Source organism: Ursus maritimus, unplaced genomic scaffold (genome assembly GCF_017311325.1).
Source record: "Ursus maritimus isolate PB19 unplaced genomic scaffold, ASM1731132v1 scaffold_3, whole genome shotgun sequence".
Classification (NCBI taxonomy): Eukaryota; Metazoa; Chordata; class Mammalia; order Carnivora; family Ursidae; genus Ursus; species Ursus maritimus.
The window spans coordinates 87,649,659-87,663,948 of NW_024425563.1; the positions used below are offsets into that span (position 1 = coordinate 87,649,659).

At 51.2% G+C, this 14,290-nt stretch overlaps 1 protein-coding gene across 2 annotated transcripts in view; it reads right to left on the reverse strand.

Moving 5' to 3' along the window:
• The window catches only part of LAMB1 (laminin subunit beta 1), a 66,404-nt gene that overhangs the window by 22,852 nt on the left and 29,262 nt on the right, over nt 1-14,290 (reverse strand). For both annotated transcript variants that reach the window (XM_040644400.1, XM_040644399.1), the window contains 11 exons: nt 12,880-13,015; nt 11,783-11,941; nt 10,830-10,957; nt 10,451-10,574; nt 9,802-10,006; nt 7,093-7,236; nt 6,651-6,882; nt 3,345-3,508; nt 2,483-2,707; nt 989-1,203; nt 236-332 (listed from right to left, as the gene is read on the reverse strand). In XM_040644400.1, coding sequence (XP_040500334.1) covers nt 236-332; nt 989-1,203; nt 2,483-2,707; nt 3,345-3,508; nt 6,651-6,882; nt 7,093-7,236; nt 9,802-10,006; nt 10,451-10,574; nt 10,830-10,957; nt 11,783-11,941; nt 12,880-13,015 — 1,829 coding nt within the window. The remainder of the gene's footprint in view (nt 1-235; nt 333-988; nt 1,204-2,482; nt 2,708-3,344; nt 3,509-6,650; nt 6,883-7,092; nt 7,237-9,801; nt 10,007-10,450; nt 10,575-10,829; nt 10,958-11,782; nt 11,942-12,879; nt 13,016-14,290) is intronic.

The window sequence follows — 14,290 nt, forward strand, 5'->3', positions numbered from 1 at the left end:
GGTGCAGAGGCACAGATCCCCCCCAGGGATGGAGCTGGAAGTCAGCAGCTCCCCCTTTACTACCTGCCCTTCCATGGGGTGGGATTTGTTAGACCGTTTAATGAGCACGAATTGCTTCCGTCACGAAACCTACAAATCAATTCCCCGGTACCGTCCTTGAGTTTACGAAAAGCGGCAGCACACGTCTATTGCCCCCGGTGCGATCAGCGCCCCCCGAGAACACCCGCGGCCTCACCTCGGCACTCCACGTTGGGGTCTCCCCAGAAGAGCTCCTGGCACTCGCTGCAGGTGCGGCCCCCGAAACCGGGCATGCACTGACACTGCCCCGTGAACTGCGGCCGAAAACACAGCGCGTCAGGCGGGCCGGCGGGCGCAGGGCAGTCCGCGTTTGCAGTCCCAGGGGCTGGCTAGGACAGGTGGGATGCAGCCGTCTGCCCCCCTCCCCGACTCTGGCATCCCCCCCTGGGTGCCCAGGGGCCTGCCGGCCTCTCCTGACTGTTCTGTGGCAACGAGGGTTGGAAAGGCCCAGAGCACATTACGCTTTATTTACGGGTTTCTTTACACGCTGCTAGTGAGCCTAGGCCACCTGCGACCCACCTGCTGTGGGGAGCAGGTCGCTCAGGGTGTGTCAGGGAACAACAGTACGGCTTACAGTGCCCGTTGTGGCCCCGTGCCTCATTTCAAGCTGTATCGCTAAGCAGAGTCTGGTTCGGCAGCCAGGTAGTGACAGCCTGTCCATCCTGATGGGGTGGGGGGGACCCACAACAGTGGGGGCAGCCCGGATGAGCCCCCAACGGGAGAAACGGTCGCCAGTCTGTGCTGTTTGCTGAGCTGCGCACCCTGACAGCAAGGCTCTGACCACAAGGAGGTGGGGGGGCCCTTTCCTAAGCGGGGCAAAGCCACCGAATGGGCTAGCCACCCCCTGGACTCCTAAAGGGGCGTCCTCTCCTTATGCGCGATGGCCTCGCCCCCAGCCGCAGTGCCTCACCTCGTTGCAGGACGGCCCGAAGGAATGAGCAGGATCGCAGCTGCACGGGTCACAGCCGGTCCCGCTGGCCAGCTGCCAGGTGTCGGGCGCGCAGCGGTCACAGTTCTGCCCGACCACGTTGGGAAGACACGAGCACTGGCCCGTGGTTTTGTCGCACTGGCAGTCGGAGCCGTTGCAGTGCTCTGGCACCGTGCCCAGGTAATTGCAGACACACTCTGAAAAGGAACGGTGCGATCCGAATTACTTACACTCAACAAGTTCACAAAATCCGTGAAATACACAGACGATACAAAAGTTAGCTTCGTTCTAATGGCTTAGATCATCCCCCCCCAGGTTTTGGCCTGGAAACACAAACAAGAGGAAAAGGAATGGGGGCGCCTGGGTGGCTCAGTTGGTTAAGTATCTGCCTTCGGCTCAGGTCATGATCGCGGGGTCTTGGGATTGAGCCCCGTGTCACAGTCCCTGCTCGGCGGGGAGCCTGCTTCTCCCTCTCCCTCTGCTGCTCCCCTGCTTGTGCTCTCCCTCTTTCTGTCAAATAAATAAATAAAATCTTAAAAAAAGAGGGAAAGGAATGGAGGTGATTAAAAAAAAACCCCAAAACACACAAAAAAACAACAAAACAAACAAAAAAAAACACCCCCACTAAAACTGCTGTTTTTCAGAAATTCTTACGACATAGACAGTTCTGACATTTCCCAGGCTGGTGGGCCCCAGGACACATTTTGCCGACCAGCATTTCTGACATACTCAGAGTTAATCAGCTGCCGGCAAATCATGTTAAAATCGAGGATTTAACTGGAAATAACAACAACAACAAAAATTAGATGCTGTGGGACTTGAGACATCATGACTTCCAACACTCGGCAGGGAGCAGCAGTCACGAATATATCAGACCGGGCAGGTAGAGGCCCTGTGAGCGGGTGAGGGAATCCAGTCCGGCTGGTCCTCCACATTCCACACGTGCTGTATAAACAGCGGGGCCTGGGGGTGCAGGGGGTGCAGGGGGTGCAGGAGGAGCTCCGGCTGATCTCTCGGTAGGACAGAAAGTAGGAGTGCTGAGAGAGACACTGGAGAGACGTTCCTTCCTTCCTCCCCTCGGGCGGGAAGGCTCTATCCACCAACGGCAGGAGGACAGGCGCCGACCGGAGCGGGTACTTGGACTCTACGTCCCGGCCCGGCGGCAAGTGCACGGACAGGACCTACAGTCCATACTCTGTTGGGTGGCACTGATCACTCTGACACGGCTACACAGCTTCCCTTCCGGTTGCCTCCCTCAGGCCCCGAACCACATCTCGAGACTACAGTCCTGCCAGAAAGTAAGGATGTAACCAAAAAAAAGTGTGGGGGGGTCAATCTCATCTTTCTTTTGTCAAAGAGTACACGTGACAGGTGTTTGCCCAGATAAAGCAGACCCCCGAAGAACAACATCCCCCCGATAGAGGAGAAGGCGGTGGAAATCGCTCGAAACGCGGGCAACGGGAAGCCGCGGCTTACTTCGACAGTCCTGCCGCAGGGCGTCCCCGTAGTACCCGGCCCGGCACAGCTGGCAGTGCTCCCCCTCCGTGTGGTAGAGGCACCTGAGGCACCGCCCCGTCTCCTTGTCGCAGGCTTCCGGGTCTGTCGTGTCGATGTTGTGGTGACAGCGGCAAGGCTGACAGGAGCCCCCCACATCCGAGGGATTGCCAAAGAAGCCGGGGGCGCAGTCGTCACACCTGGAGCCTAGGGACCAAGCACAACCCGTTCAGCTCGCAGCCCGACACGTCCGGGCCCCCCGACATTAGCACCGGCCCGGGCGGTGCTGGGCCCCTGGCCGAGCCCGGGGTGACCGCGTCACTAGCAGGGAAAGAGGGCTTGCAATCAGTGCCAGGATCTCTGAACCGCGGTGAGCGCCACGGATATCTGAAACCGTGGCATCAAGGGGGGAGTTAAAGGGTGTTGACAAGTAAGGGCGCTCCTGGAGTGTGGACGGGTCACGGGAGTATAACCGACAACAGAGAACGTATCGAGTTTGGCCAATTCAGCTGTCTGGGCATGAGGTTCCGGTCTTCCCTCTGCCCGTGACGCGGCCACTTCACCACGTGGCGCCTCTTCCGCCAGGAGCAGGTGAGGGGATTTACTCATGGTTCAAATGCCCTTGCTCTCCGGCTCGGTCTTAGAGTGTCGTTGCGGAGACCCAAGAACTTACTCAACGCCACATGCCAAACCGGGAAAAGAGCATCTTTGGTATGTCACGTTCCCGTCAGTTTTAATTAAGGCTTGTGAACAGGACACCACACTTTCTCACTCTTGATCTTTTTCCTTCGTGAACAACTCAGAAAGACACGTCCTTTCCTCCAGAAGTCTGGACCTTACTTACCAATGTATCCCGGGTGACAGACACAAGCCAGCTGTAAAGTCACGGGGTCCTGATAGCAGCTACTGGCGAACTGGCGGCCGCTGTCGGGACCGTCTGGGCAAGGACAAGGGCGGCAGTGATCTCCTGACCCGATGATGGGATCGCCATAGTAACCGGCCAGGCACCTGCACCAGTCCCCGGAGAGAGAGCCATAAACCACCATGGTAAGAAACCCGTCACAAGAAAGAATCTTAGAAACCATGTTCTCTGCTTGGGAACATTCAGTCCCCATTCCTCAAGATTCCCCCTTGAAGGTTTTCCACTGGGGCAGCGGTTCTCCCATGTTAGCTCCAATCAGAGACCCTTGGAGGGCTTGTTAAAACAGGTTGCCAGGCTCATCCCTTCATCCCCGACTTACTCGGTCCCGTGTGATGCTGATGCCGCTCGTCTGGGGATCACACGGGCCAGGGCGCCGCATGGGGACCCACTCACTCCTCCCCAGAAGAGGTACAGCTCACGTGCACCCTGCTGTCCTATCAGCTGCCTGCCCTGAGCATTCTGTCTTGCATTAAAGAATCCAGGGAAGGAGGTGGGTGTGGCGGGGGGTGTGGGAAGCCAGCGTGTGGTTGTCTGTCTGTCTGCCTGTGCCCGGGAGGGGTGAGGAGTTAGCGAGCCCACAGGTGGCCCGTTGTGCATTCCAGCCTTTACCAGTAATCCAGCTGATAAGGACCCTCTCCAGCTGCAGGACTCCTGTGTCTGTCAGGTGGTTTCAAACTAGGACGGGCATGACAAATGTCATATATCCACTCCCACCTCCTCTCCTTACAGATCAGGGATCCACGGTGGGTTCCTGACTTGCAAGGCTTACACAGCCAGTTAGTAATGAGGCAGGATTTGAATGCAGCCTCCTGACTTGTAGCAAGGAATTCTTTTACTCTGTGATGCTGCTTTTCAACATGAGGGATTGCTTCGGTTATTTTACTTCCTGTAACATAAAAGGGGGACGAGACTTTGGAGATCCTCTAATCCAACCTAGTTCTTCCATCAGCAGACGGCTGGACACTCAGAGGTGAGCTAACTCACCCAGGGCTACGGAACAGGCCAGACGCAGAACTGAACCTGAGGTCTGAGGACTTCCAGTTCATTTTGCTTTTCATGGTTTCTGTTGTTTTGTTTTTGTGTGTTTTTTGGGTCATTTTTGCTTTTTTTCTTTTGAAGCAGAGGTAATATTTTTTTAAATGAGGCGGGGGAAGGGAAATGAAGAAATAGAAGGGAAAGCTGTTCGGAGGAAATTAACCTTCTATTTAATTAGACACAGGATACAAGCACGTGTTCTCCAATTCTGTGCCGGAAAGTCAGTGGAGATGAAGCAGTTTTGTACAACGGGTTCTGAGAAAGTTTTCTAGGCGGCTTTTCTAGGTGAAATAAATCCAAATACCTCATGATAGAAACTGAGTGTTCATTTCCTGCCTCTCCCTCCACTTCCCCCCTTGGGAATGAGCCGAGCCTAGAGCTGCTGTTTAAATTCACAGGACTGAAACTCTGCTCGTCTTGGAACGAAGAAGGGAAGGATGAGAAGTTGGCTCACAGAATCCCAGAGACTTTAAGAAAGCTTTGTCATCCAAATGTAGGGCTAAACATTTTTGTCCCTCCCACACCCCTTCACATTTTCCTACAAGAAACAAAATGCTTTACAAATAAAATCCAAACACAGTCACAAATATCGAGCCAGTTCTTCTCACGGGATGCTGGTCCCACCACATTGCCCCCCGCCTCCCCACAGCCCCGTGCTGGATTTCATACCTGCCTGATCCACGACCACCTATGTTCCCCCTCTCACCCTCTTGTTCTTTTTAATCTGATTTTCTCATCTGTCTGTCTCTTTCGAGCTTATTCTGTCTCCCAAAGAACAATAATGAAAATCTTAATGCAGAAAACAAGAGATGACATTATTAATTTCTTCAAGTCTTGTATAACTATTTCCTTATTACTTTCTTACAAGGCAATTTTGTAGTTGGAAGGAATAACTTTTATTCAATAGTTACTGGAACTGCCAAATTTTCTTTTAAGATTTATTTATTTACTTGAGAAAGAGAAAGAGAGAGAGAGAAAGCCCACAAAGGGAGACGAAGAGGGAGAAGCAGACTCCCCGCTGATCTGGGAGCCCAACGCTCCCAGGACCCTGAGACCATGACCTGAGCCAAAGGCAGATGCCTAACCGACTGAGCCACCCAGGCGCCCCTGGAGCCTCCAAATTCTTGAACAGCAGTCTAGCACAGAGCCGAAAACCCCATATTTGCTTCCACGCATATCTTCCCAACATAAGTTAATCATATATTCAATTTCTCGTTCATCTGATGAACATTTTTTGCACTGAGGCATTTGCTGACATTTTAAAAACAAAAGTCCCAGATAGAGTGGATGGATGTTAATTGAGGTGAAAGATAAGACCGTTACTCCAAAAAAAAGGCAGTTCTGGTTGCAGATCTGCCTGTCATCAGTAATGAACAGTGTAAGTCAGCATGTAATTTCATCGTGTGGGTTATTATCTACTGAGCTTGGCCGTAATGTTATTAGGGGCACATTCTAGGTCCTCTTTTGCTGTATCCAGTGCAGTGTGCTTTACATCCTTAATAATTATTCAATTAATTTGCTAACTGGAAAACAGGTCTACTTTTGCACATTTTATGTGGCCTCCTGGAAGCTGGAACTGCATGGAAGTGTTTCAAAACCCAAAGCTGTCTGAAATGCCTAATTCTATTTGGATCTGGTTTCTGCTTTGACCCAGAGGAGCCGTTCACATTTCAGAAGGCTCGTCCTGGGCGAGAATCCGCTGAGACCGAGGATTTCCGTCCAGATCTAGGCTGACCTTCAGGATGAGCTGGGTGGCTCAGTCGTTACGCATCTGCCTTCAGCTCAGGGTGTGATCCCAGGGTCCTGGCATCGAGCCCCACATCAGGCTCCCTGTTGGGAGCCTGCTTCTTCCCCTCCCACTCCCCCTGCTTGTGTTCCCTCTCTCGCCTGCTGTCATTCTGTCAAATAAATAAATAAAAATCTTAAAAAAAAAAAAAAAAGCGCTCCAAGGGGGGCAGCTCATGTGTGTTCTCTGCCGTACCCCAGCACCAACACGGCACCCAGCACACAGAAGGCATCCACTACAGGCGCACTGGATAAAGGAACGAGTCCCTAGGAAATACGGAGGTGGTCAGAAATGAACGAGCCTTCTGGAATCTGGTCGAGATTGTGCCTCGTGCTTGTCTAAGACGCTGTCCACTCAGCCCAAAACCATCTCCTCCTCATAACTTTCGAGAGGCCGTGAGCACGTACCTTTCACAGTTGTGCCCCGTGGTGTAGTCCTGGCAGCCCAGGCACGCCCCCGTCCCTGAGTCGCAGTCCTCGGCGTGGCCGTTACACTGGCAGGGCTGGCAGCTTGGGAAGCCCCAGTACCCGGGTAAGCACCGGTCACACTGCCGAGCGTACACGCCCTGGAAACACTGGCACTGGCCGGTGACGGGGTGGCAGAAGGCATTGACGGATCCTTGCAGGTGGCACTCACAAGCTGAAGAAAGAGGCAACGGTGGGACTGCCTTAAGAAACTCCTTCAATGCAAACACGCCCCCAAAGAGAAGCACCCCGGCACCCGGTTCAGAAGGCTCAGGGCTCAGTGATCGGTTTGCAGAGCAATGCCCCGCCTTCCGGAGGCAGGGAACCCACACCGCTATGTCTCAGATTCATCTCAATGAACAGGGTACGGTTCTGATTAACCTACGTCTGCATCCGCTGGGGCCAAAGCCGAAGGTGCCAGGGGCACATCTGTCGCAGGTTCTTCCAACCACGTTCGGCCGGCACTGGCACTGGCCTCCGTTGGGGTCGCAGACGGAACTTAGTGAGCCCTGGGGGTCGCATTCACAAGCTGCAGGGAGAGAGAAAGGTCAGAACCCGGTGACGCGGAGCAGATAATCCCAGGAGAGAAAGGAACACAGCAAGTCACACGGGCTCTGAACCGGACCACCCCTTTCCTCCGGGTCGCTCTGATCCTTCCTCTTTACTACCTTGGCTCATTCAGAATTCCCATTTCAAACGTCATCCCCACAAAGAAATGGAAAAAATGTTCCATGCTCATGGATTAGAAGAACAAGTATTGTTATAATGTCTATGCTGCCAGAGCAATCGACACATTCAATGCAATCCCTATCAAAATACCATTGACATTTTTCACAGAGCTGGAACAAACAATCCTAAAATTCGTATGGAACCAGAAAAGACCCCATATAGCCAAAGGAAGGTTGAAAAAGAAAACCAGAACTGGTGGCATCATAATTCAGGACTTCAAGCTCTATGACAAAGCTGTAATCATCAAGACAGGATGGTCCTGACACAAAAACAGACGCACAGATCTATGGAACAGAACAGAGAGCCCAAAAATGGACCCTTAACTCTATGGTCAACTAATCTTTAACAAGGCAGGAAAGAATATCCAATGGAAAAAAGGACAGTCTCTTCAAGAAATGGTGTTGGGAAAACTGGACAGCCGCATGCAGAAGAACGAAACTGGACCATTTCCTTACACCACACACAAAAATAGACTCAAAATGGATGCAAGTGAGACAGATCCTAGAGGAGAACACAGACGGCAACCTCTGTGACCTTGGCTGCTAGACACATCTCCAAAGGCAAGGGAAACAAAGGCACAAATGAAGTTTTGAGACTTCGTCGAGATAAAAAGCTTTTGCATGGCAAAGGAAACAGATGACAAAACCAGAAGACAACCGACAGAATGGGAGAAGATATTTGCAAATGACATATCAAAGGGCTAGTATCCCAAAATCTATAAAGAACTTATCAAACTCAACACCCAAAGAATAATCCCATCAAGAAATGCGCAGAAGACATGAACAGACACTTCTGCAAAGACGACATCCAAATGGCCAACAGACACATGAAAAACTGCTCCACATCACTCGGCATCAGGGAAATACAAATCAGAACCACAATGAGATACCACCTCACACCAGTCAGAAGGGCTAAAATTAACAAGTCTGGAAACGACAGATGTTGGCGAGGATGCAGAGAAAGGGGAGCCCTCCTACACTGTTGGTGGGAATGCAAACTGGTACAGCCACTCTGGGAAACAGTATGGAGGCTCCTCAAAAATTAGAAAATGGAGCTACCCTACAACCAGCAATTGCACTCCTGGGTATTTACTCCCAAAATACAAATGTAGTGATTCGAAGGGGCACGTGCACCCCAATGTTTACAGCAGCAACGTCCACAATAGCCAAACTACGGAAAGAGCCCAGATGTCCATCGACAGATGAATGGATAAAGACGATGTGGTGTATATACGCAATGAAATATTACACAGCCATCAAAAAAATGAAATATTGCCATTTGCAATGATGTGGATAGAACTAGGGGATATTATGCTAAGCGAAATAAGTCAATCAAAGAAAGACAATTATCATATGATCTCACTGATATGTGGAATTTAAGAAACAAAACAGGATCCTAGAGAAAGAGAGGAAAAAAATAAGACAAAACCAGAGAGGGAGATAAATCATAAGAGACTCTTAACCATAGGAAACAAACTGAGGGGTGCTGCAGGAGAGGGGAGTGGGGGGATGGGGTAACCGGGTGATGGACATTAAGGAGGGCGTGTGATGTAATGAGCACTGATGAACCACAGACCTGTACCCCTGAAACTAATAATACATTATATATTAATTAACTGAAATTAAAAAAAATAAAAAAAACAATGTCACCCCTATGATGGATGGGAGGGAAGCAAGAGGAGATGGGGTTGGCAGAGTAAAGCAGTTTTCTCCGAAGGGGGGTCATTAAGGTTTTCTACCCTTGCCTTCAAAGCTCAACTAGCACAGACTTTAGACTAAAGCCCAGTGACCTTTGGAAGTGGTCTGACCTTTCAAGGAGAAAAGCACATTTCGATTGTATAGGATGCTCCCTGATTCCATCCCAACTCCCCACCTGCCTACAGAAATGCTGCATCCTTACGGCTTTGCCCCAGTCCCAGTCGTGATTGCGTTTTTTTTTTTTTAATTTAAATTCAAGTTAGTTAACATAATACTGTATTATTAGTTTCAGAGGTAGAATTTAGTGATTCGTCAGTTGCATGTAACACCCAGTGCTCATCACAAGTGCCCTCCTTCATGCCCATCACCCAGTTGCCCCATCCCCCCCACCCACCACCCCTCCAGCAGCCCTCAGTTTGTTTCCTACAGTGAAGAGTCTCTTCTGGTTTGTCTCCCTCTCTGGTTCCATCTTATTTTTCCTCCCCTTCCCCTATGGGATTGCATTTTTAATGGTGCTCTATCACTAAAATACTCCTTAAAAACAAAAAAGACAAACTGTGGTCACTGCCTGCCTCACACCGAACTTATAGGGCATGCCTTCCCATGTCCCATGTCGCTCGTGAAGCCACGCACGCTTGGCCCCAAGCAAGAAGGGCCGGGATACCTACCCAGGCCTGTCTGGTGTAACAAGGCAGAAATACTGAAGATTATGTTTCTGCATACGTCGGTCATTGGTGTTTTCACAACGCTCCTACTGTTCTCCAGACATCTGTATCTCTGAAAGGTTTCCCAGGCGCTGTTGGTGACCAATCCATCCCCTGACCCTCCCACGGTGAAGATGTCCAGTGATTTACAGAACGGCATGAGAACAAGCTGGGAAGAATCAAGAACAGCGAAGAGCTCTTACGGTGGGGTCTGTGTCATCTACCAAAGCAAGTCAACACATCAAAGCCCCAGATGCTACTCTGACTCCAGCAAAGGAAAAATCAGACTCACTCGACACAGTGAAAACCTTCCCATTCTTAAATATTCTTGCCAGAAAAAGTTCAGATACACCTTACATTGTCTGATGGCTTTTGGAATGCCATTTTTAAGATGCTTTTTATTTTCACAGACAATCCACTTGAGTAAATCCTTTTCCCAGGGTAGAGTTTTTATTAAAATCCATAAGCCAAATGGCTTTGGAAGCAAGAGAAAATGATTGTGCCTAACCTCTCCACGCTACCCCCTCCATAAAACCCTCTGGGGAAGCAGAGGGACACTCTCCGCCCAGCTTTTCTCCCGTAACCTTCACTCTGGAAATGACCTTCCACTTACAGAATCGATGANNGTGTAGGGACTCTCCACGTCGCTATCGGAGGACGTGTACTGGGGCAGCTCCAGCCTCACTGTGTAGTTCACACCCTTCTCAAAGCACACGGGGCGTGGAAGGACGACATACCTGCCCCCAGATGAGAGGGGAAAATACCAACACAAAGTCAGCGTGACATATCCAGTCAGTCCTTCCATCCATCCATCCATCCATCCTTCCATCCATCCAAGCTCTACATAAATCACAGCGAAGGAAGAAAGGCAATGGTCTATGATTGGCTCCGGCTCTGAAATGGTAACTGGACGACTTGCGAGGCAAGGTACCAGAAAAAATATAATAATCTGCCTATCCGTTCTATGAGCAGCAAACCAGTGTCACACTGACCTCGAGCCAGGCGATAAGGACACCACCTGGTTGTCATCATCGGGAATAGTGTTACCACATCGGCTGCTGGTTGGGATCTTTCCAGGTCGCTGCACTGTGATGACAGCTTTTTCCCAGCGGTCAGGGAGCTACGGTAAGAAACAAACCATCAAAGCAGCATCCGTACTGGCCCACTGCTGCCTGTTTACAGAGACCTCTCCCAATCGGTCATTTGCCAAGTTTAAATGAAAAAAACACTCACTTGCATTTCCCTTCCCTCTTTCCCATTCTCTCTGCTCTGGCCCCAACTCCAGCCCTAATCTCATCGCACCTAGACACGGAATAGCCTCCCTGCTCTCCTTGCCTCTCCCAGTGCCCTCTCTGGCTATCGGGCCACACAGCTCCAATCAGGACCATCCCCTGCCCAAAACCCTGAAATACAACGTCCAGGCTCATGGGCTGATCCCAGCATTCTTGCCAACAGCATCTCCAACGATGCCCTTATCTAGCTACGAGGAAGCTCTCTCAAAACACTCTCCCTCTGCTCACACCGTTCCTCACTTCCCTTCGTGTCAAAATTCCATCTCTGTTGTAAGGCCTAGAACTCACTCTTTATGGGACATTTTGGCTGGTGCAGCTGGGCTGGTGTAAGATGCAGGACAGTCTGTACGTCTGCCCTTGCCCTTTCCACCTTCGGCCTTGTATTAAAGGTGGGGTGTGCGTCCGAGCCTGGGCCGTGCAGGCTGTGAGGTCAAGCCTACCACCACCTCAGGCCTCAGCAAGGCCAAGAGCCTCATGAGGGATCACTAAAGTCTTGCAAAACTAAATTCAAGAAAAATGTTCATTGTCGATTCCACAGGGGATAGAAAGTCAGAGAGGCTCCCCTATTCTAATGCAACCTCCAAATTTCACAAAAACTGTATCCATTGTTAGAAGATACTTCTACCGCCCCCGGTAGTCCATGGAAGGTTTACCTGTGGTTCGTAGCGAATCAAGATGTCATACTCCATGGAATACGGTATGTTGTCAATGAAAAACTCCAAGTAAGCCCCTTCGGGCACTCGGACGAAGCCCGCTCCGGTCCAGGAAGGAATCCGGTCCTGGATGTACTGCCGCTCCGCTATGCTGACCCCCTGAGAACAAGGGGGACAGTAGCTAGGCTTTACTTAAAATGGATTTCAAGGAAATGTAACAGCAAGCCTAGGAATCACGAGCTATTGCCCAGATTTTCTACAAGGCTTGTCCAGGACGTAGGGGACGTGCCTTTCTCACTGGCATGCGTTTCAAACTCCAAGTACAAGTGAAGAAACGTCCTACAGTCACGAGTGCTCACTGCTGAGGAGCTGATTCTGGTTGTCAGGGAGACCGAAGAGCGATCAATTTCAGTTCACTCAAGCCCGCGTGTGAGTTTGTTCACAGGATCACAGATAACCACCGTGATTGGTCACCTCCGAAGACCAAGTCCTTCCTTCTCTATACGTACGGAGGTGGAACCTGCATTACCTGCCCTCAGATCTGGTCTGGCCCTGAGACTTCTGACCAACAGAACGTGAGAAAAGGACCTTCTGAACCTTCTGAGCCCCGGCTCTAAGGGACCCGGCAGTTTCTCTCTCCTGCTTCTTGGAAGCCAGACGCCGTGGAGAAGTCTCACTGTCCTGACTCCACTGCGCTGTGAGGAAGTTCAGGGCAGCTGCTTGGGGCGGGGGGAGGGGGGGGCGCGGAGAAGAACGCCCAGCAGCCTCCAGCTGACAATGCAGATGTACCTTTGAAGCCACTGCGTTTTGGGAACGGACGCTGAAACAAGGTCCTATTTACCGTGTTAGATCAACAGTAACTTTGGAGCCTGAGTAGAGGAGTGGGAGAACGAAAACAAACACCCCCAAAAAACCCACTAAAAGCCTCATTAGTGAACCTTCCAAAGTCTCTTTGTGAGTTACAGATCTACTTAGCTTTAAATAGGACTGCTCTCAAGAAGGCACGGTCCCCATCCCATCACCGACAAGAGCTGTAAAAATGCCATTACTGCCCCCCAAACCCGGCTTTTCCCATTTGCCCAGTACCCCCTACTTACAGGCCCAAAGTTGGCATCTTCTGCTTCGTAGATGTAGTGATCCAAGGTGGTAAAGTAGTACCCGGATTCCACCTCGTTGCACTGACGCCCGATCACGTGGGGGCGGCACCCGCACTGGCCTGACTCCGCCGAGCAGCTGGGGCGGCGGCAAAGCCAAGTCAGCTGGGTCACTGCGCTTGTAAATGAACCCACCTGACACACTTCTACATTTTCTACTAAACATCAAATGGCTGAAATATTCAGGTAGGGTTTTCTTATTTCTTTCAGAAAATAAGTATGTGGGGGGAAAAATCCTGCCTATGAATTAATCGCAAACTCTGGAGCTGAAAGCTCCCCATGACCTGGTCTTTCCGGTTCCATCTTGCTTGTCTTTCTTCAGCCCGCCCCACCCACACCATGCTGAGGTTTTCTGTGGATACCACCACGTTCTTCTGGGGGTATCACCACGTTCTTCTGTGGGTACCACCACGTTCCTGCTTCGATCTTTTATATCTTCTGTGCCTGATTTCCAACTGCAATCTCTTTCCTGCACCTCAGACCTGAAGATGCAACTTCTAGAAGGTCGGCTCGGACTCGGCAGTCCCCAAGGTTAAGGACAGATCCCAAAGAGCAACACTCCACCCCTCCCCTGTTCTCTGCTGGGCAGAGGACACTGCCAGCCGCTAAGTCGACCGAGTCAGAAACCTACAAGTTACTCTCTTAAGTCTTTCACATCTAATCAGGAACCCAATTCTGTGACTTCACAGCCTAGCCTCTGGCACGTCTCCTCCCTCTTTCCACTGGCTGTGCCATGCCTTTCTTCACTCCCTCACTCGCAGTAAAGTCGGTTCCAGCCTTCTCATCGGTGTCCTTGTGGCCAATCTTCCAGCCTCCCAGCCTAGACTACCACCGCCCACACAGCTCGCTGCCCAAATGACCTTCCTGAGACGCATCGACCGTATCACTTCCGGGCCTTAAGCAGGTGCACCAGGCTTCCACAGTCTGGCCCTTCTCTACCTCTCCCCTCACTTCTCCAACCGTATGGAGCCGTTACAGTTTCTCCCATGCGCAGGGTGATGCAGACCCCTTCCCTTGGCTTACGTCACTCCTGCAGCCTTGAATACCCTCGTCCCCTAGTCACCCAGCAAAGAGCCACCGGTGCTTTCGCGATTCAGCTCACAAAGGACTCTTACTGTGGCATCACCTAACACTCTCCACCCCACAGAACGAACCACCTTCTCTCTCCTGCCACCACGTCCCTGCAGGAGAAACCACGCGGTCACAACACGTACGACACAGCTTGTCACGTAGTAGCTGCTCGTGAAAGCGGAGGCGCTGTGTTTTCAAACCTCCTGGTCTCTGAAAGCCCAGCCCAACATTCGTCCCTCTCGTGGCGTCGTCTTTGGTTCCTGCTGTTCTCGAGTGCTGCCTT